Here is a 23,302-nt window from a genome sequence, read left to right on the forward strand (position 1 = left end):
GTACGATTGTACCGATTGTTCTTCTTTTGCTTCATGGTTAATACGTTTTCTTTTTTTTTTTTAATATGACCGAGATGAGAAAGAAAAACTATCTGCGCTAACTATAAATTCCTCTAATATCAGCGTTGCTACGAAGTGTTTTGTCAGTTCTACTGTTTAGCAACTGGAAAAAAAAAAAAAAAAAAAAAAAAAAAGATCTGCAAACTGTGTGCAAACACATGGCAAACACGCATGAACACGCTGAGGCAATGCTGGGGCCCGTTTTGCCGGTCGATTTCGGTCGTGGTTTCGCGTGTGCTGCGTGTGAAAACATTTAAGTTGTGTTTGGCTAGGCGAAGCTTCGTGTTGTATTGAAGTGGCATGATGCATCCCGTGTGATCGCTGCTGATTGCTAAAAATTAAGGAAGCCGTTCAGAACCACGTTTTGCTATTGGTGTCATCCCATCGTACAGAGGGACCTATCTAAAAAAAAGCACTGCTGACCTCCGATGCACGGATTCTCGTATGTTTACTGTTGTCATGTTTCTTTAGAGAATTCGACAGTTTTACAGAACTAAGGCACCGTTTCTCGGTGCAGCTGATCGTATACAATGAATGTATCTCGGCGTTGTTTCTACTTGGGCGCGTCCAAGCCCAGTTTCAAAGTAAGTGAACATTGATGATACACATATTCCTTCAATTAATTCTAGCTTAGCGCATTGGATGTTATTGAGATTGTATGTATTTCTTGTTTGTGCTCATTTTCAGGCGATCTTGTTTCGACGGGACGTGCAACATCGCTTTCTGGTACATAAAAAATGCATGCCGATGCTTCAGGTGTGCACTTTGACAACGCATGAAGTTGTTACACTCACCATTTTTACCTCTGTTTCTATAGACAATCGGGCGTCGACTACAAGTGACAGTTGCACAACCAGCAACGGAACAGCTGACTGAGAAGTCGCGAATGGTTGTAGGAAAGTGGCTTCTTGCCTGCAGTGGCATGGCCTTTGGTTCCATCGTGCTCGGAGGTGTCACGAGGTGATTTGTGCGGCGCAGTGCACAGCCGTGTAGCATTGTAACGAGCCTAGTTCATTGTAATTGTGTGTCCACAGTGTCGTTTCTCACATTTGTATTCATCCTTGCAGGCTGACAAAATCTGGCCTTTCAATGGTTCACTGGAACCCGTTTGCCGAGTTTCCGCCTTTCGGACATCAGCAATGGGAGCAGGAATTTCAGAAATACCAAGAATATCCAGAATACAAAGTGTGCGTATCGGAGCTGCAAAAAGCAATAAATTTATCTCCCTTCAATCTATCGCCAAAGAGCAGTCATTGTCTGAAAAATATAAATTGCAGATCACATGGGTGCTTCATATGAGGTGTCAAAATGTTTCTGTGAAGAAACAGTTTCGAGTATTTGCCTTTTGTATGCCTATTCGGCTCAAATACAGATAAACAAGCACAGGAATACACAGCTTGTGAGTCATGGAATTCCTGGTGCATAAGTGTTCTTGATTCATTGGTTTGCTCTCATGAACATTAAAGTACACTGTGCAGTTGAAAACTAAACACTGTCTCTGGCTTATGTTATATATCTGGTATACTTCTTGTAGTATCACTAGTAATGTTTTGAATGTGGATCTTCATATCTGTGCTCCATCCAGTGCCAGTGGTGTTTGGTATGAAGCAAGACACTGTGCATTGCATTGATGGAGCATTTGTGCTTGGCACATGATGGCTGGACATTATGCTGTTGTCTGCTCAACTATGCAGTTGCTTAATACAGTGTAGTAATAAGTGTAGCTGATTTATCTAAGATGAAATCCAGTTCAAGACATGCACAACTATGTGAACCATCACTGAAAGAACATGCAAAAAGAGCAGTCAAACCATGTATATATGCTGTTTTTCTTCCGTCATCATATTGAAAGAAAGTAGAACTTCAGATATGAAGCCTTGACCACACTCACACTTGAAGGACTAACTGATCAGAATTCTTTAAAAATCATATATTTTATTGATATTTTCAACATCTAGTCAAACATGAGCTTGGCAGTAATAAAATAAATCATAATTTTGTATTGACAATAGCGCTGCACAAAACGGAGAGATTAGCACGTTCACTGCCTCAATTCCATGTGTGTTGACTGTCTGGTGGATCACATGTCATATCGCTCTGGTGCATCGTGGCCCACTGGTGAGTCACCAGGAAGTTGTGCTCCTTGGAAACTTTGTCTAGATGTAGAGAGATGGTGCCATGATGTGTCAGAACAGAAGCAAGAAAAAATTTCTCTTTTTGTTTATTTCTAGCAAAGATGTTGCTTGCACATTGCAGAAAAGTCCTGGACAGCCTGCACAGCAGGAATAACTGCAGTGACCGACCTATGACCCATACCACAGTGAAGGTGTTAATGCTCTGTGATGATACTTTATGTATATATATCTCCTTCAGGCACCTCTTAATTCTGTCTATTGAAAATTCAGTTCCACCACATTTCTTGCATCTTCAGAATCATGAACAGCCTGGAGCCGCAGAACGGATTAAGGATTTTCAATTTTTTAGCTAGTTTTTTTTTTCAAGTTTACAGAATGTGGACTCCATGTGAGAACTTTCTGCAGGAACATCAAGACATGGAAGTGTAAACTATTTCATGTCTTGCACTCATGGAAAGAACCTATCAACCACTTGAAAGATGTGTCTCATGCAAAACATTGTGAAAAGCAATGAAAATGAACTCGTTACATGACGACATACTGACAATGTGAGCAAACATCGAGCCTTCTACCTTCCGATTTGTTTTACCTAAACACTTTACACGTATTATTAAACCTTGCAGCACAGGTCCAATCAGAAGTGTTTCACGATGTATGCCCCGTAATTTTTAAATATTATTTTCATAGTGCTTTGCTTTCGATGCACTATCTCTTGGCGTACACATAGCGCCTGAAGGGGATATGTATATATGACCACATAACTTTTTAGATACCTTCATTATGGTTAAAATGCATCAAATTTTCAGGCACTAAACTATCTTTACTGTCTGTAGATTACCATGTGTAATCTTTAATGTATTTCCTTCCTTTTGTGAAGAAATATGCCTATGTGCAAGACAGCCATCGTGTAACAAGCCCCAGCTCACTTGTCCTGTGCCACGACCTCTTGGTGCTGAACGGCTGCGTCTCTGCAATATTGTCAACTGTGAAGGCAGCAAATCTGCAATAGGCACAGCTGTCGCTCATTTTTTCATGCACAATTGCCATTGCTTTAAGCTGTCTCGTCAGGAGACATTGCTGAAGACGAGCATGTTCATTATATTGCCACAGATTGAGTGTTTACTCATGCCACCATTTCTTTATTTTTTTTTCAATGCTAAACGTTTTGTGTATCCCCCAACAATTCTGCTCAGGAAACTTATGTAGGGCAATAGTAAGCTGAAACTGCAATACTCATGAGCACCAATGACAGAGTGTATGCTTTTAGGGTGTGTTTCACTCATGAGATTCCAGAGGGTGGTTGCTTACATCTTCTTAAAGTATCCTTAATCTTCAAACTCATGCGCCCTAGAGGGATCAAGGTCATAAAAAGAGGGGTTGCAAAAAAAAAAAAATAAAACCTGCTGCAGATCCAATGCACATTTTGGAATCTATGTGAATTGAAGCTTTCGTGAAGCGGTTAATGACCTGCTGTAAATTTCCACACTTCATTCCTGCGTCTTTGGCGTAAAGGAAACTGGTGTGCATGCATGCGCTCTCGCTCACCCATGCTACACCATGGGACAACTCTTATATTGTCTATATATATTATATCTTCATTTATTGTTATTTATTTTAAATGTACCCCCCACTTCTTGGCCAATCCTCCATTGTGGGTATATGCCATAGTATGGGAATCATCATCAATAATACGTGCCAATCATCTCAAAAAAGTAGTCTGCTCTGGCACAATAGAAGTATATGTGCAATATTGGCCTATTGGCTAGGGAAGCAGGCATAGTTTGCTTTATTTGAATTGTGCTCTGGTTTGCGCTCCTGATGATGTTTATTTGTTGCAATAATGATATTCATGTATTATTTGTTTTATCACGGAGTAATTCCGTAGGAACTAAGGCCAGCAGCCTGGACACCTGTAAGGCTAGTAAAGGTGGTAGTACTATCCTGCGTGCAAGCTATTCGGCTAGACATCAGCAGCACCCAGCCAGGTAGCAGCCACAGTCAGGAAAGTCAACCAGGGTTTGCGAAGAAAACTTCATTTTAAAAACACTGCACACTATCGCTCATCGTTTGTGAACATAAAATTGGACACAGTACATTGTCCAGCTGCAGAGGTCCAGTAGTGCCGGTGTTGAAATGGTTGAAGGCTTCTTCGAAGAGTTGAAGGGAGGACTAAAAGGTCCATATTGACACACCTGAGTCAGAGCAAGCAAGATCCTGTGCCTCCACCAAATTATCACACTGCCCTAAATAGGCTAATAGATGTGGCATCAACGTTCTGCGTTTGGCTTTGCAATGACTTTCATGGTGCATGCAGTATGGTGAATGGCGATCATGAGAAAAGTATTTGTAGCAAAAAGCCTACTATGCAGTTAATTGAATGCAGTACCGCCATCGTTTACAAAATAAGTTTCTTGTGACATATGGTACAGTGGACAGAGGGTACAGTGTGTGACGAAAAATTACATGAGCACTGGGCAGCAGTGCAGGCACTAGCAAGAGGTGGGACATTAGGCTAAGTATTGCCGCCGGTGGACATGCATGCCAAAGTTTAAGTATATTAATATCTTCACACATTTCTCATGCCGATTCTTAGGGTAATTTATGAATACTTCTACATTGAGAAGGAAGGTGACATGCAAGTACACATTCAGTGGCGATAAAAATTGGGGTTATGTTTATCTGCAACGGTCCATGTACAGTTCATGAATGTAAGCACAGTGACATGAATGGTATAGGTTTTTGTTTTGTTATTATGCATGAAATGGTGCACTGTTCTAAAGATGTGTTCAGCTTGGTCATGTATGTAGTGACCTTCACTGCTTGTGTCCATTCTGCCAACTAGTCCTCTGTGCCTCTCCACTGTAACTGTAATGAATTCTTAATTTATGCACCAACTAGCTCAAATATTTGTTTTAACAATAATAATATAGTTTGTTGGCCACAGTTTGTTACCGGTATCACACTCTTCTCTAAAAGCCGTTTGAAAAGAGATCATAGTTCGTTAGAATTATGTGTAGTTTCTGCTGTGGTGTCTCTAATGAAATGCCACCTGCTTTGTTATGCTAACTCAGTATTTACCCCTCTGCTCTGCTTTTCTCGACTTGTATAGGTTCAACCAGGAGATGACACTGGCAGAGTTCAAGCGTATTTGGTACATTGAATACCTGCACCGTATGTGGGGCCGCACTATTGGTGCAGTGTTTTACACGGGTGCTGCCTGGTTCTGGTGGCGGGGCTGCCTGAGTCGCCGAGCCAAGGTGCACGTCAGCCTTCTAGCTGTAGGGCTGGCATTTCAGGGGTTCTTGGGTTGGTACATGGTGAAAAGTGGCCTCCAGGACCAGCCACATGTCAGCCAGTACCGGCTGGCTGCTCACCTGGGCACAGCATTGGCCTGGTACAGCCTGGCCTTTTGGTCAGGCATCTCCCACCTGTCAACCCAGCCCATGCATACTTCTGCGCTGCTGTCAACAACCATGCAGCGAGGCGCCCATGGAGTCCTCGGGTTGGTGTTTGTCACTGCCATGTCTGGTGCAATTGTGGCAGGCTTGCGAGCAGGCCTTGTCTACAACTCCTTCCCCAAGATGGCCGATCGCTGGGTGCCTTCTGACATATTGGCGCTTGAACCCAAGCTGCGCAACTTCACTGAGAACCCAACAACAGCCCAATTTGACCACCGAATACTGGTAAACTTCTATTTTCTCATTTTTGGCTTGTTTTCTAGCATGCTAAGAGTGAGTAGCACAGTCTCTAGTTAAAATTTTAAAGCATGACTTGATAATGTTGTGCTTAATGGTGAGTAATGACTTTTTTTTTTTTTCTCTCTGTGTGTAAATCCTATTGGTTCGATTGGTATCATATTAGCAAATGGCTGCACCAAAAGTATCCACGGTGAAAAAGCTGGCATGCTCAGGAAAAGTCATGTTATGACTTATTCCCTGACAAATATTAAGCCTTAGTATATAATAAACCAGTTTTAAACAATCTTGCCTTCACTGTCACCAGTACTGTTAAATCACCCATTCTTTCGGAACATATGTATTGATAGAGCAGATTGTCTCTTCGCTGAATTCCAACAAGAAGTGCGTCTTTACAGTAGCGTAATTTGGCCACTGCGAAGAAGCACTTCTTGTTGGAATTCTTGTTCACAATTTATTGTTTTTTTTTTCTTTTCATTTACAATACTGCTACTCTCATTCAAGAGCAAGGCAGTCGGACAATATATATATATATATATATATATATATATATATATTCACTTACCAATGTGTGTTTTAATTTTAATAGCGGAATTTTTAAAAATTGCCTGTGGCATATAGGACAGCTCTGCTCTTTGAGTTGGATTACCCGAAGAGGCAAATATTACTTACACTGGAAATCAAAATGCACAGTTGACTAATTAAACAAATTCACCAATCAACCTTTTAACCAATTACTTTTGCACACACATCACTATATACGAATTCAAGATAGTGATTTCACAAGGCACATCTGCTTGAAATGAATTTTAATAGTAGCACCACTGACACCACTAGATAAGTGCTGTCAAACTCAAACTTGCAGTAAAGATGCACTGTTTTTCCACTAACCTTTCTCACTCTTGCTACTTGCTCTCCACGGTGACAGCAAGAAACAAAAGGTAAAATCAGAATTCGATTCGTCTCATCTCACACTGAGTACAAAGCATCCAAGATAGTGCACCCGCCACAGTCTGGGAGGCCATGGAGTGACGAAGTGTTTTGATTCCTAGCTGTCAGATGGCGGCACATCATTTATCACTGGCAGCATTGAGTGCATTTTTACTCACGAAGACGGCACGTCTGAGAGTTTTTTTTTTTTATTATTATTATTATGGGTATATGATTGCATTGATTTGCAATGCCTCCAATAATAGGCCGTTAACTTTCTTCCGTTTTCTCTTATTTTACTTTGCCTGCCCTGGTCCAGCTGATCGATCACATAGAGCATGCTTCCAGAAAATGTTTGGAGAAAATTATCAGCTGCCAGCTGACAGTCACGGTGATATTTAGTATTTTTGTGTGTGTGGAAGATTGCAAGCATGTGCTTCCATTTCCGGAATGGCTTGGACACGAGGGCTCCAGTGCACGCATGTTGGCCCAAGTTTATAAGAACATTAAACCCATAAAGTTCCAGAATTGAAAATCTAAAGCAGGCCTTTGGAAATGTCAGTGCACCTTTCGCGTCAATAGTTTGTGAGAACTTTATACCCATAAAGCTTCGGAATGGAAATCCATCCGCTCCGTAGATTCTGCGGCTGCTGCAAGATGCTGCAACGTACCTGCTTGCTATCGAAAAGCCCTTGAATGTTTGTGCTCGGATGAGGCTCCTTGCGTTATGTAACTCCAGGTGCAAGGACGTTGCCACAAAATCCAGCCCGAGTTCACAATGTTCGTGCCGAAATGTCTTTTCAAGTGTGAAGAAGACATTGTAGACAAAATCCAGAATGATTCCTGGCGCCGGTGGTTGTTTTGGTCGGCTGTGCATGCCAGCACCAAAAAATTTCAGGGGGGGAGGCTGAAGCCCAATCAGCCCCCCCCCCCCCCCCCCTGGCTACGCCCCTGGATGTCTGAAAGTAATAAAGCAATGGCCTTTTTAGTGTAAAGGAAGCCAACGGCATGTAACAAAAAATAAATGTAGGTCCCACTTTGCTTTAAGGCCTGGATTGTTCATGGTAGAAAAAGAGGTCAGAAAGCAGTATAAAAGCATTCTGTTTATATTATAAGCTGCCCAATCGCATAAAAATGCTGTGAAGTTTTGCATGGCTTTCAGTATATAAGTTTTCTGGTGTTGCTACAGTGCAGTCTGAGTTTGTTTTGCTGCATGTAATTTATGCCTTCAAAGTCATGACTTGTCTGGAGCCGACTCTGAAAAACCCATTAATATCAGGTTACTGCTACTGGAGCTATCATATCTTATTGACCCTTTTCGCGGCGATCCCGTGGGCGCTGCCATGTTTGATCACGTGGTGACGCGTCCATTGCTTGCCTCAACTGCCTCCGTTGCCTCCTTGTTTACAATGGAAGTGTATGACACCGGCGTGGCTTAGAAAACCTCTGTTTTGGGAGATATGGTAAACGGTGACTGGGTGAACGACACGAAGCTTTGATCACAGCTTCAGAGGACATGCAAAAGCACTTTCGGAGCTGATTAACCTATGTCCAAACGGCGCAAGCAGCGTATATTGTGCTTGTTCTAAAAGCGGGGCTAAATATGTATTTCAAGCTATCCAAACATTCCGCTCATGAATTGAATCAGGGTTAGTGTGTTTGCTCTTTGTACTTTATTTGGCAAATATTTTGAAGCAGTGGCTTGTCAGTTTCTGACACAGTTAAGTTCCTCGGTGCGGCCACTATCTGATTATTTTCTGCCTAATCGCTCACGGGTGTGCTCAGTTCTGATAGATTTGTTTTTGCTGTGCTCAAGGCTTGAAACGTAGCTGTTCTGCACTTTTGCAATACCTTGTAGCAAATGCGTATTATCGCGAGTAATTCGCTTACTCTTGTGGACCATCACGGCAGTAGCGCACCCAGGATTTCTGCCAGGGGGGGGTTGACAGTTTGCCAATACCATCTAAACAGCACTAATTTCGATTTCTTCACGGGAAATTGTCAAAAAAATGCGCTTTTTGCGAGTGTGCAGACGATTGCGCGTCTTACATCTTAGTTGCAGCACTCAAATGCGTAAGGAAAGAAAAGTGGTTAAACAAAAGAGGGGGTTAAGTCGGCCTCAGGGGGGGGTTACAACCCCCGAATCCCCCCCCTCTTGTGGACCATCACGGAACAATCAGCTTCGACAATTCGTGCGCTATCGATGTAGTACCGTCACTTATTGTGCATATATAGTGCGCATATATTCAAGTGGGTGCCCATTCACTTATTCTTGACACGTTGGCGAAAGAGTGGGTGTAAGTTTCTGTGCTGGTTGGGGTAGATGTGCGTAAATACTGTGCGCGAAACCTACTATGACAGGAGGCGGCGCTACTCCCGTTATCATTGTTTAACGAGCAGTACTCACTCTTGCCGATGTACCGGGGCTGAAACCTTTTCTTTGAAGGTTAGCGATACAATGCAGGCGGATGAGCAAATTTGTGTATCCTCGAGGAGAGCCGTACATCAGATCTCGAAGTGCCGGAAACACGTACGGCCAATTGCAGCATCGGTCAGCAAACGTGGCCCCACATAATCATTACATTCCTTAATATGCCAGTCACTATTTTTGCAGCCTACTGCACACGTCTTCAATCCACATGATTCGAACCAGAGTGAATGGAGCACAGTGCGTTAGCGACAACTCAGTTGCATTTCCGACAGCTGATCGCACAGAAGCAAGGTAGAAGCGGAAATGGTTTCGTATTCGTGCGCGGTCGCTGAGGAGACGTATGGCGCGCTGCCGTAAGCGCCATCTCATTTCTCTAAAACAAACTGCTCCGCGAAAAGGGTCAATAACAGGCACCGCATGACATTGGTGACAAAATGTCTGGTGTGCTTTTGGCGTGACCTATTCACTCTAGTAACGAGTGCCCAGATGCAAAAACAAAGGGGTTGCTTTGCAACTAGAATTTTTTCTCCAAAACTCTTCCATCCTGAGATTAAGGGGTAATTGGCTTTCAGGAAAATGTGCTTATTTTTACTTTTATGTTTTCTTTGTCATGAGAAAAAATAAAGGTGAATGGGCTTGATTTGGAAAACTTGACTTTTTTTGCAGGGTGAAAGTGTGGTGATATTTGTGACTGGTCTCTGGCTTTGGGGCCGGAGGCAGCCTCTGCCCCCGCGAGCAAGGAAGGCACTCCACTGCCTTCTAGCTGCTGCTTGGCTCCAGGTAAGAGAAGTGTAAACCAGCTGTTGTACCACTTGGGATGTTTTTGTTGCCATACATTGCTGACACAACAGTTCAGTTTCAGCTTGAGCCACATTCCGTCGACCTCAGTTTTTAGCCAGTCCATACAGAAGCTTTGCCTCTTGAAATAATGACAGGTGTTCCACATGTTGAAGTAGCCCTATTGCAAAACCCAGTATCCAGTGCCCAGTTCCATGCCTGATTATGGGCCCAGTGTCGCGCGCTGGATACTGGGACGCTGGCAAGGTGCTGGGCGCGGGGTACTGGTGCGAAATGCAGCTCTAGAACGATAAATATGTGGAGCCTGGCTGCCTTATATATTTTTTCGAATACAGAAAGAAACGGAGAACGTTGTAATGCAATAAAAAAAAGAAGAAAGAAAGTAAAACAAAAAAAAGTCCGCGAGGATTCGAACCTCCGCCCTACAGATCCCAATCCCAGTATCTTACCACTACGCCACGCCTATCTATGATTATCGGTTCTTATTTGGCATGTCAACACACAGACACAGTTGTAGCTTTGCACAGACGTCTCACACAGACATCGTAGACGCGATATCGCCTTCAACTAAACCTTATGCCTCTATCAGAACGAAAAAGTTGTTGTCCGTATTGCATAGTATGCCTGGAAGTGCTGCACCACTGATTTGCTTTTGCGATGGGTATATTAACAACGAAAAAAGCCTTAAATGAACCGCCGACCCAGAATGTTGTACGGGCCGTTACTGCCGATTTTGACAGCCGTTTCTTATTCTTCGCGCAAAGGTAATGCAACATTTCCATATCTCGACAATGCTTTTCAATCGACACGTATGTATAGGCACATATCTCCGTAAGAGAAGCCGCTAATTAATGCCGCTGACAGCCTTCGGCGACAGCACATATAGGTATGTTTATAACGTCATATCGGCGCTCATCGCTTGTTATGCTGACACTGTACACACGAAAGAATGGTCTGTTTAAAAACACTGATGGGAAAGGTGAACTGCAGAGTGATTTATCCTGGTTAGACTTGTTGATTCCTCAGCCCAGACGGGCCGATAGAGTGTAGACGAACTCAGCGGGTACGTACGGTAGGCTTAACCTTCGGTTGAAACGAACGGTCTCGGTGTGGATACCGAGCAGATGCGAAAACGTTTGTACTTGAGCTTCAGAACCTTTTAACTATTATTTTTAGTACAGCAGGGAAAGTGGAAGCTCACGAATCACCGCAGCTTTGTTGTCGGTGCGATAATATCAATCAGCGGCAGGCTTTCTGAGGTCTGTTCGAACGCGTCTGAACGGCTGCTCGGTTTCGTGTCGACTGTACAACACTGCGACAACTCGCAGTCATCGATTGCGTACAAACTACTAGAGAGGCATATGCATGGGCTAGCATCACGCACCTTTATTCTAAGCTGCAACACCGCCGACACGAAATAGACATTTATGATCCCAACTTATAGCGCTATATTTAGGACAGGAGTCTGTTTTTTGGACAGGAGATGCGCATAAACTGAGCACCGAGAACACACAGCACGCACAAAGCTACGGGCCGCCGATGCACCAACAGTGCCTAGACTCTGCCCCAACACAGATCGCTTTCAAGATACGGATCGCGCACCGCCGCACGCAATTTATGCCAGAGTACAGCACAACGCCGCCCGCTATCCCTCAGCAATGGAAGGCGCACTTCCTCCCTGCTTTTCTTTCCTGCGCGCGCGAGATTTAGACGCAGTCGTCGGCTCCCCTCGCAAGTTTTCACTCGCACATACAGCATACGGCGCGCGGCGACTGTGTTATTGCTCTTGGACTTTATACGGAACATCTATGAGCCAAAACCAATTTTAGGGCCACAACACGTCATAGACACCATCTTTAGATAGCAAATACGGATCTCAAGGGCCATACTTTTTCTGGCGGAAACAGAAAATACGTCATAGTTGTCGCCCCCGGCACTTAGGGCGGCCTATGCCATCGTCAAGCCACCAAGTCAAGCGACATGACCAGTCAAAATGGCCGCTCGGGCCGGTGCGGGGTGGCAGTTCGCAACGTATGATGCAGGAACGGTCCCACAGTTGCGTTGCAACAGCGGGGTTACCAATGCATTGGGTTCAATGGAACGACGTCACAGCCGGGAAAACGCAATACCCGGGAACATAACAGCGGGGTTCTACTGTAACACTATACGACGCTACGATGCCATCGTGACGCTCGCTCTTCGCTTCCGATGCCTCGCGCTTGTGCGAAACGACACGCGTCCACGCATCCAGTACCTGGTGTGACATTCCAAGGATGAGTGCTTCGACGAAAACAGAAAACGGGTGCGCGTTACAATTGAGGACGCGTTAGAATCGAGTAAATACGGTAAGCGTTTCTTTTTCGAATTTTCGTGCTGAACCTGCATATAATGAAATCCTCTTTATAATGAAGTTTTTTGGGAATTTGTCAATTTCGTTATATCCAGGTTTAACTGTATAACAGTGTAGCTGCATATGTGGGTTTTAGGATGGGACTCTAGGATAGCATAATCAATAATGCCTTGTAAATGACCATGGGTGCACACATATTATGCTACATGAAGTGTTTCAACTCGTGGGGACGCTCGACTCTCGCATCTCCTGTAATCCGGCTTCCCCTTGTACAGTGTAGACCGCTTATAGCGTAAGTCGCCAGAGTCGCAAATATGCACACTATAAGGGGTACCGCACTATAACCAAAAACCAAAACAACTATTTTCAAGGCCTGCACATATGCAAAACGTGTATACCGCCGCACGTATCCAAGAATCGAAGCGTGCAACCAGGAGTTTTGCATCCATTTAAATTTACAAATGTTGATAGGTTAATGTCCAAGTACCCGCAGTCTTCACATGAAGCAGACAAAGTAATAATAATTAGGCTCAGTACAGTGTCTCATTCGATTTCTCGCACTGATCAGCATATGCAAAGTGTCGAAAACATGGTGACCACGGGCCAAGTTGCCGCCATTCGAGTGTTGCCCGTGCCCTCACTTTCGTTATCAAGGTGGTTTCTCCGCTTTCTATGTGCCGTACAGCCATTGTAACATATTTTGTTGACTCAGCACCAAACCACAACGTTGATCGCAGACGAGGCACGCTGGTTAGGCCTAGCCGGCAGGGGTTTCGGGTGGCATGCCGCCGTGGGAAGCCCGCCCTTGATATGTTCTTACCCATAGACAATCACATAGAGACTATGCACTAGAGCTGTAATGACTGCAAGCAACATGTACAAAACGGAGTCTGGTTCCCAATGTTACGAATGCCATTGATCCCAATGTGTACGAACGGCGGAAGCTCACAAGTGCACATAAAGCCTAATAGCTCTAAGCTAAATTTGCGGAACACTGCTTAAACTGATAGTGTCGCACACGCGATATCTGCACTTCACAACGCGCATCGCGACGGGTGCACAGAAACTGAAGCCGCATTCAGTGCAAAGCGCACCGCTGATAAGCAGCCGAGCAAAAGGCTTCTCCGTCGCCTAGGCAACCGACACGCGCCTGCATCGCGCTGCCGCCATTTTTTTTTTTTTTTTTCGTTGGTGCATTCGCGTCTCATGCTTCTCCTCTACATCACCCTTGTTAAAAAGCGTGCTCGCTACTGCGCTTGTCGACAGGATTTTCCTGTGGAAGGCACATTATGACTGGTATTTCATCCCACACAGCTGCACTGTAAGCGGTATGCGTATACATGGAGTTCTATGGGAGGGTAAACGGTAGTCAGAAAAGGGCGCATTGTAGCCAGTTCTGCACTGTAAATGGTTACGTTATAAGTGGTCTAAGCTGTAGATGTGTGCCACAGATAGTCAGTGTAGTCGCAGAATAGTATGAGAGATGGCGCTAGTGTTCCAATGTTAGCGTCACCTGACGGCGTGGATACTCAGGCGCAGAGGGAACAAGCTACCGTCTCTTTGGCCTGGGCCATCCCACAATAGGCTTTGGAGCAGGGTACCGGGATGGACAAACACAATCATTCGAGCGCGCCGCAGTTCGCCCAACTGTACACATGAACGATTAGGCATTAGTGGGGCAAACATATTCGGTCGGCATCCTGTCTTGGGGAGTCGTACTTCGTTTCACCAGCACCCATCGGCATGTTCCCTTAGTTGCTAATTCAGCTAGCTGGTGTTGGTGCATAAAAGGCATAATAAATGCCCTTTTGATTGCTTGCACTACTGTGCTGTCGTTCCTTTGTCTCAGGGGCACGATTGAGATCCCACAAACTGGAGCAGCATGCTCATTGCTATACAGTAAACGCTTGTTAATTCACACCTCATAAATTAGAAATTTTGGATAATTTGAACTGACTGTCGCAGTCCGGCCACGCAGCATACGCATCTATGGGTAAACCGACTCATCATTTCGCAGGCACATTGGCTCCTCCATCAATAATTCGAACTGTGCGCTGCCACGTGGTGATAAAAAAAAAAGTAACCCGCAATAAGTGCTTGTGACGATAGTGCTGACCGAAAAAAAAGAAAGGTGACAGAAAAAGTGCCGTCCCCTGGAGCATTTTGTGAACCAAGTAAGAATAGGCATGGCCTTCGAGACGAGGATGGCGCGTGCCATAGAGTTTCTCACTATAAAACCTAGAGGGTAAACTGGCGCCACTGTCTATGCGAGTTTCTTAAAGGGCGCCGTGCCCTCATGGGAATGATGGGATATGTGTCTGCGAGGCTTGTGTTGGCTGGTGTTGAACGAGGCTTCGTCTAAAACGTGGATATGGCTACACAAATAATGCGTTCTTAAAATAAAATCTGCATAAAAGGCTTTCATTCACCCATATTACATCTCTCAATAAAGTTCACTCACCTACAATGCAGCATCAAGTGAAGAAAAGCAAGAACAGACGACAAGTTGTTCCAAAGCGAGCGATAATGTTGTCGTCTGCCCTCCAACTTTAGCTGCCAGCTGATACTTTTTACGTTTCCTATAATTGTACATCCAATAGTAAGTCCTCAAAATTAAATAAAAGATGTTTTTGTGTAATAATAAAGCTAAAGCAGCTTTTTAGGTGCTGTTTTAGCAGGAAATGAATCATTGTGACAGACGGAACGGTGCTAGCCAGGCGCGTCTTCAAGGCTTTCTGGCTCTCCGAGAACTATGTCAATCCGAAGTCACAATATACCGGCATTCCCATGGATACCACAGCGTAGCAGCGTCAGTTTTCCCTCTAGGTAATATAGTGAGAAACTCTATGGCACGTGCTCTCGATAATGTGCGCTTCCAATCTTGGAGGCCATAGAGCAGGCCACTGGAAGCCAAGCCAGCGAAAAATCCAACATGGCGAACCCCAAGATCAGGTAGCGTGGCTCAGAACAAGCGATTTAGTCCGGAAAATCTATCTTTGAGCCCTAAATTTGTCCGAAGAATCGGTCGCAAAATTGCATTAGCTCTGTGGGAACCCTGACGGTGCATATATGAAGTCCGGAATATCCATAAAGTCCGAAAAATCCGTCGGCTACTGTAATGGAGGCGCTCGATGTCGCGCACCTATTTTTCAATTTCAAGGAGGGTGAAGATGAAGCTCTGCGACACCTTCGCGCTTTGGAAGACAAACTGATGACCATCGCTTTCAAAGAAAAGAAGCAAAAAGTTGTCACAGATTATTTTTGTCAATAAATATTGTGAGTTACAAGTGCTTTCTAGCAACCCAATCTCAATTCTGGTTGTTTTTCAATGACTTTCGTCAGTTCGAATTAGGTTGAATTCAAACTTGTTATTAAGCGTCCCTGTGAAATTCGAATTAACAAGCTTTTACTGTAGTGGATGGGGCTATTAGGCACAAAGCCCCTGACCCACTGTAATTGGACCTTCTTGCCCTCTCACTGTTTGAAGACTTGCAACACCTGTGATTGAGGTGGCTGAAGTCATCGGATTTTGAAGCATGAACTGCCTCAATATATTCGGTGCATTGTTCTGAATGTGCTTTGTTGGAAATTAATTGAAACAAAATAAAGGGGGAAAACAACACATTATTTATGCGAATGCAGTGTCATGTCACTTGGCAGTGGCAGAGCTAGGAAGCCTGTTGCCACTGTGTGCAATGCTCATCTCTCCCCCCTGTGTTCTTATTCACTCACAGAGAATTGCCACACGACAGCTTCTCTCATAGCCCAAAGTGTAGCTTCGAGATGGAGTACATTACTATTTTAGCCACTTCAGGCACTGCTGAGGCACTGTGGTGTTCCATTTGCAGGCTACCCTGGGAGTGTCGACGCTCCTAACCTATGTTCCTGTATCGCTTGCATCATCACACCAGGCAGGAGCAGTCACCCTGCTCTCGGTGGCCCTCTGGCTCACTCATGAGCTTAAGCTGCTTAGGAGGATACCAAAGTGAACACACGAGGCCATCTGAGTTTGCTAAAGTATGTATTATTGTACCATGTGACAAGAATAAAACTTCCAAGAAGTGACTTGGTCCATGACTGGCTTGGTGACTAGTTTTGGGCACCTTGTTTCATGTGGTCTGGATACTATTCCAAAAATGCTTGCATAGCTGCCATCACAGCAATTCCACAGCATACACAGCCCAGTTGCTTGCTTGATTCCCTGCGGGGAAAAAACAAAAACAAAAAAAAAAAACACTGCAGTTATTACTTGGAGGCTGTTTAGCTAGCCCTCTGTAACTGCAACACTGTGAAATGCCAATCTATGACTTGAACTTGCAGTTGTTCCTTGATATTATTAAGCTATTAAACAGATATGTTGATCTAACAGTAAAACCTATTATAATGCACTACGTTATGTCTGGAGAAACATTATCCTTGAAATCAGTTATGGCCTGCTTGCAAAGAAAAAGAAAAGTTAACTGCAACCTTCAAAACCTTTGAGGCAGAAGGCGAGAACTAGAAGGTGCTTGGGTAATTTTCTGTAAAGGTCATTGCTTTGTGTGTAAAGAAACTAAAGTGGTTGCATGGGTGTTCAATGCAGACTGGTGTGGTTATGCAATGTGATATCATGATCATGGTAGAGAACGAGAAGGCCACATCAGTCTGAAGCTGCTTGTAATAGGAACCTCAACTGTGACCGCATAACCACATGGGTTTAAATGCCATTATGAACACAGTATACAGGGTGTTTTTTTAGCTGCACCAAATTTTTAAAAATCACATGTGTCAGAATGATTCCAACCCTTCATCTACATTACTCGATGAGGTGGCCATTACTTCAACGAGTAATATAACTGCCTAATTAAATAATATAATTACAATTAACTTCTTAAGTAAGTATTTTACAGCACATATTTTAATCTACAAATTGTAGCTAGTGAGTTCAGAAGACGTATCCACTTGGAATAAATTCTTTGGAGTGCACCAGTTCCGAGATATTAATTTTCAAGGCATTCAATTAAATGCATTGTTGTTCCAGTTACTTTCATGCTTCAATGCATAAAACAGCGTTCTCTTAAAAAAAAAAAAAATTGTGGGGCCGCAACATTCATATGGGGCAGATTACCAGCAAAGCTGTTTAGGCTGCATACATTATGAAATCATAGATTTATTTCATACGGCACCACACTACGCTGAAAGTGGCGCCTCCGCAGTCACCGCACCTCCCATGTATCTGCCGTAACCGCTGCTGCAGCCACGCCGGCACCTCCGATGCGCGTGACGTTATAACCACAGAAGCACAGGCCACGTGCACAGGCACCATCGCCTCACTCTTTCCCCCTCTCATTCTTCGTCAAACAGGATTTAAAACAAATAAAGCGCATGAAGGCCAACTTGTTACACTAAGTGCACTTTTCTTATATACAAATATGTATAGTGTTTCTTTTAGAATGCCGAATATATGTGGTTCTATTTGGACCCAAGATATTAAACTTATTTTTGGAAGTTGGCGGAGTGCTTGAAGCCTGTTTCACCTCCACTGCAAGTTGGCCCTGTGTTACACTATCTCCAATATTGGTCCACGCATTGTTGTCCATGCGCCGTGATACGGTCGTAAACCGGCCAGGGCACCCCCTCTGGGAACGCATGCGAGGGATGCATACGGGGGCTAGAGGTAAACAGCTTCTCTGAAAAAGTAACTCGAATGCCAATGCAGTTCGTCGGACACATTGAAAATTAATATCTCGAAACTCGTGCAGTCTTGAGAATTCGTTCCAAGTGGATATGCCTTGTGAACTCATCAGCTATAATTCGTAGGTTTAAGTATGTGCCGTAAAGTAATTAATCAAAAAAGCTAATTAACACAGTTATGTAACTGTTTAATGAAGCATTTTGATTTCTCATAGAACTAATGGCCACTTCATCGAGTAATCTAGATCAAGGGTTATAATTCTACTATCTGCCACAGGCAATTTTTAAAAATTTGTGCAGCTAAAAAAAAAATACCCTATACATGCATACCACTAGTGTGTCATAATGAAACAGAAACACAAAGTTGCAGGTTCAGCTCCAATGTATCTTTTCTTAATATGTTTTTTCTTGCACTTTCAATTCCCTTTCCTTTAATGAAGTTTACTGTAAACTTAACCGTCATCTCGTGCACTTAATTTCCTCTATGCTTTCTCTGGCTTCTTATGGTTGTTGCTAACTAAAGATTGAGCCCTCGAGTTGTAAACTTAACTGTCATCTCGTGCACTTAATTTCCTCTATGCTTTCTCTGGCTTCTTATGCTTGTTGCTAACTAAAGATTGAGCCCTCGAGTTTTCTTCATAAGCGAAAATGCAGCATATGGTGGTGGCCATTGCTATCATGCTTTCTGTCAGCTGCTGTAATGCATAATTTACACCCAGTGTAAGGAGGTGCTGGTGGTGGCCCTGAATGCTGTCCTGGAACCAGTGGGCAAAAGCCTCTCAGCTGTCATGCTAACTCTCAACAATAGCAGGACATAAACAAAGCCATACTAAGTAAAAGCAACATAATGTCATACTTACTTCAAATTGTCATGTCACAGATAGCAAAAGGTGAGAGCACAGTTTCTGACATAGTATTTACATCTTTCTGATATGCTCTGTTCTACCCATTTACAATACCCCTTCAAGTGCCAATTAAGTCTGTTAATTGAAAACCTAGCTTTGCCACATTTTTTGCATCTTCAGAATTGTGAAAAGCATATTGCTACAAAACAGATTAAGAATTTTCAATTCTTCACTGTGTTTTCTAAGTTTAGAGGATGTTGCCTCCAGGCGAGAACCCTACAGAAATGTCAGATATGAGAACATCAACTATTTCATGTCTAGCATACCTTGAAAGCACCTATTCAGACACTCTAAAAGTATGCCTGATGTAAAACATTGTGAAAAAAAGAAGTGAACCTGCTACATGACAACATGCTGGTACTAAGAGCGAACGGCCGTCCAACTTCCAACCCATTTTAATAAACCCCTTAACACATATTCAAAATTGCAGCACGGGTCTTACCAGGGCTGAGATGTTGTAGTGAGGCATTATGGACTTATTCTACTCTAGTCTTATCATCCACCGCTCACGGCCGGCTGATCCCATTGATAACGCGAGCGGACCTTCCCTCCGACCACTGGCAAAGCGCGATAAGCGCGAAGAGGCATTATTACCGGAAAGTCATCGGTACAAAATACTGGCCCAGAAGTCTTTTAGATGCATAAAACATGTACATATAATTACTTTTATAAATGCTTTGGTTCTGATGCATTAGCTTGGTGTGCACAGTGCCTGAAGAGGGTATGGCATGTTGCGCTATATTAAGCCATCGTGTCACACTTGCTGATTCAGTCATGGAAAAAAAAGGGTCACCTGCACTTTTTGGTGCTATCTGTTATCTGCTTCCATCAAGCGGCAGCTGTTGGATGAATGCCAGTTTTCCATAAGGTTCATAACAAAAGCCTTCACACTCACCAGGGGTCCTCTTCTTTGAGGAGGTCTGGCAGCACACTGACCAAAGCTATATTCAAAAAGCCTCCAGAAGTGAAAGGTAGTATCCAGGATGTGGATGTGTCTGAAAATAAATTACTGCCATGACTGTGTGATACATTCATGATATGACAGCAAATCAGCCTTTATTGTAAGAACTTGCACCTCCACTGTTGAGGCACAGAACAATGGCACATTACTTCATAAGAATGGTTCTGGGAAGTTTGGGTGAGGGAGGTTCGTAAGTAGCTTGCAGTTCTGGCTATGTTCAGCATCATTATCATCAGCCTATGTTTATGTCCACTGCAGAATGAAGGCCTCTCTCAGCAATCTCCAATTACCCCTGTCTTGCACTAGCTGATTCCAACTTGAACTTGCAAATTTCCTCATTTTCTACTGTCCTTGACTACGCTTTCGTTCCTCTGGCACCCATTCAGTAATGGTCCACCGGTTAGCTGTCCTACGCATTACATGGCCTGCCCAGCCACATTTTTTTCTCTTATTGCCAACTAGAATATCGGCTATCCCCGTTTGCTGTCTGATCCACATTGTTCACTTCCTGTCTTCTGCTCTCTTCTGTTATGCCTAACATTTTTCGTTCCATCACCTTTTGTGCAGTCCTTAACTTGTTTCCAAGCTTATTTGTTAACCTCCAAGTTTCTGCCCCATATGTTAGCACCGGTAGAATGCAATGAATGTACACTTTTCATTTTAATGACAGTGGTAAGCACCCAGTCAAGATTTGGTAATGCCTGCCATATGCATTCCACCCTATTTTGATTCTTTTGTAAATTTCCTTCTCATGATCAAGGTCCCCTGTGAGTATTTAACCTAGATAAACATACTCCTTCACAGGCTCTAGAGGCTGACTGGTGATCACGAATTCTTGTTTTCTTGCCGGGCTATTGAACATACCTTTGTCTTGTGCATATTAATCTTCAACCATACTCTTATTACACTTTCTCAGTTAAGGTCCTCGATCATTTGTTACAATTCATCCCCTGTGTTAGTGAACATGACAATGTCATCTGCAAACTGAAGGTTGTTGAGATATTTGCCGCTGATCCTCACTCCTAAGCCTTCCCAGTCTCTTGATTACTTCTAAGCACACAGTGAATAGCATTAGAGAGATTGTGTCTCCTTGCCTGACCCCTATCTTGATAGGTTATTTTCTACTTTTCTTGTAGAGGAAGCTAGGTAGATGTGGAATCTTTTTACACATTTTGTAAGATATTCACGTATGCCTCCTGTACTCCTTGATTACGCAATGCCTCGATGTCTGTTGGTATTTCTACTGAATCAAATGCCTTTTCATAATCTATGAAAGCCATATAGAGAGGTTGATTTTGCTCCTCAGATGTCTCAATTACCTGATTGATAACATGGATGTGATCCATTCTAGAAAATCCCTTCCTGAAGCCAGCCTGTTCTCTTGGTTGATTGAAGTCAAGTGTTGCCCTAATTCCATTGGAAATTACCTTGGTGATTATTTTATACAATACTGAAAGCAAGCTAATGCCTTATAATTATTCAATTCTTTAGCATTTCCCTTATGGATTAGTATAATGTTGGCATTCTTCCAGCTCTCGGGTACATTTGAAGTTGTGAGGCATTGCATATAAAGGGCCGCAAAGCTTTTCAAGCATAAAATCTTCTCCATTTTGATTAAATCGACTGTTATTCCATCTTCTCCTGCCGCTTTTTCCCTGGTCATGTCTTTCAAGGCCCTTCTAACTTCATCGCTAGTTATAAAAGGAACCTCTGTATCCTGTTCATCACTACTTCGAATGACGGGTGCGTGGCTGCTCTGGGTACTGTACAGAGCACGTATTCTGCGACGATCACTTTCAGCGACAGTGTTGCCTCGGCGATAGTATCACCGTCAGGCACGTGCACTGATTGGCTGGTTGAGCATAATCGGATGACATAGTGCTCAACCAGCCAATCAACATGTGCCTGATGGCCAAGGCAAGGCCAAGGCAATAGTATCGTCGCAGAATACATCCCCAGGTCAGTATAGAATTCTTCTGCTGTTTTTACTATATCATCGAAACTGCTGATGCCATTACCCTGCTTATCTTTCACTGCATAAATTGTGCCCTGTCCTATGCCAAGTTTTCTTTTTCTTTACATTGATTTCATGCTGCGGTCATTTTTTTACTACTTCATCAATCTTTCCGATGTTATAATTTCGAATATTGCTTACTTTCTTCTTGTTTATCAGCTTTGACAATTCAGATAATGCTATCCAATCTCTTGAGTTACACATTGTGCTTTGTCGTTTCTTTGTTAGGGCCTTTGTTACTTGGGAGAGCTTACCTACTTGCCTTAGTGCATTAGGTGGTAACCCACTTTCCATTGCTACTTCTAAAATCAGTCTAGTTACGGTTTCATTCATTGCCTCTATAATATCTTAATCTTCTTGTTCTAAAGCTGCATATTTGTTTGCAAACACCAGCCTCAATTTGTCTGCTTTTATGCTTACAGCGTCTAGGTTGGCCTGTTTGTTCTTGACTAATTTTGCTCTTTCTCTCTTCAAATTGAGAGCAATCCTAGACCTCACTAAACTATGATCACCGCCTTTTACCCTACTTAACACTTCTACATTCTGCACAATGCTGAGATAGGCAGAGAGTATGAAATCGATTTCATTTCTTGTTTCTCAATGTGGCCATTTCCAGGTCCACTTCCTGTTACTGCACTTCCTGAAGAAGGTATTCATTATTTGGAGTCTATTCCTTTCCGCGAATTTTACCAACATCTCTCCTCTACTATTCCTAGAATCGATGCCATAGTTGCCAACTGCTTGTTCTGCAGCCTGATTTTTCGCGCACTTCTGCATTCAAATTGCCCATGACTACAGTTTACTGAGTTTGCACCAGGCGCGTAGCCAGGGGGGGGGGCTGATGGGGCTTCAGCCCCCCCCCCCCGAAATTTTTTCGTGCCGGCATACACCGCCGACCAAAACTACCACCGACGCCGCGAATAATAATAATAATAATAATAATAATAATAATTTATTTCTCATGAAAAGAATTACCTGGCGGGGTTCTGGATAAAAAGTTGCACGCAGGCAACTTGACTAGCCCAAAAACTCATCAAAGGCAACAGAAGACGTCGGGCGCTCACATGTGAGTAAACAGATGGGAAGGTGTCAATTTACAAAAAAAAATGTGTATACGAGACAGGTAGTAATACACTTTAACCATCAGAAAAACAAGTAGTCTGCATTACTAAGGAAATATTGAATTTATACATGAGCATTATAGATTACATAAAGAAAGTCTTATTATACGAAAACAGGAAGAAAATAGGAAAAAAAAACATAACATAGCACTATATTCAGTGCAGCATAGACTAAAGCAAATAAAGGGGGGAGAAGTCATACAGGATTGCATATGAATAAACTCATTAA

The 23,302-nt window shown here is 43.3% G+C and overlaps 2 protein-coding genes across 5 annotated transcripts in view; one reads left to right on the forward strand and one right to left on the reverse strand.

The window, feature by feature from the left end:
* The first annotated feature begins 204 nt into the window (after positions 1-204).
* On the forward strand, positions 205-16,464 carry LOC119461101 (cytochrome c oxidase assembly protein COX15 homolog). Of its 3 annotated transcripts, none has more exons than XM_037722291.2 (7): positions 205-644; positions 748-816; positions 878-1,020; positions 1,128-1,247; positions 5,305-5,878; positions 9,918-10,031; positions 16,248-16,464. In XM_037722291.2, exons 1-7 carry the CDS (start codon positions 591-593, stop codon positions 16,386-16,388), a joined length of 1,215 nt encoding a protein of 404 aa, XP_037578219.1. In that variant the 5' UTR covers positions 205-590; the 3' UTR covers positions 16,389-16,464. The 3 variants fall into 3 exon arrangements, with proteins under 3 accessions (XP_037578219.1, XP_037578226.1, XP_049522797.1); XM_037722298.2 differs by having other exon boundaries at positions 748-786; XM_049666840.1 differs by lacking the exons at positions 748-816; positions 878-1,020 and having other exon boundaries at positions 205-502.
* Positions 16,404-23,302, reverse strand: part of LOC119461115 (zinc transporter ZIP13-like) — a 50,965-nt gene continuing 44,066 nt past the window's right edge. Inside the window, exons 6-7 of one of the 2 annotated variants that reach the window (XM_037722312.2) lie at positions 19,873-19,972; positions 16,404-16,600 (exon numbers count right to left, since the gene is read on the reverse strand). In XM_037722312.2, coding sequence (XP_037578240.1) covers positions 16,525-16,600; positions 19,873-19,972 — 176 coding nt within the window. In that variant the 3' untranslated portion in view covers positions 16,404-16,524. The remainder of the gene's footprint in view (positions 16,601-19,872; positions 19,973-23,302) is intronic. The other variant, XM_037722321.2, reaches the window with a different exon arrangement.

The sequence above is a fragment of the Dermacentor silvarum genome, chromosome 1 (assembly GCF_013339745.2).
Source record: "Dermacentor silvarum isolate Dsil-2018 chromosome 1, BIME_Dsil_1.4, whole genome shotgun sequence".
NCBI lineage: Eukaryota > Metazoa > Arthropoda > Arachnida > Ixodida > Ixodidae > Dermacentor > Dermacentor silvarum.

Coding starts and splice junctions, on each gene's coding strand:
- LOC119461101 (XM_037722291.2), top strand. CDS start 591: ATGAATGTATCTCGGCGTTGTTTCTACTTGGGCGCGTCCAAGCCCAGT. Junction 1,021..1,127: donor GTGCTCGGAGGTGTCACGAG/GTGATTTGTGCG, acceptor TCATCCTTGCAG/GCTGACAAAATCTGGCCTTT. Junction 5,879..9,917: donor AATTTGACCACCGAATACTG/GTAAACTTCTAT, acceptor CTTTTTTTGCAG/GGTGAAAGTGTGGTGATATT.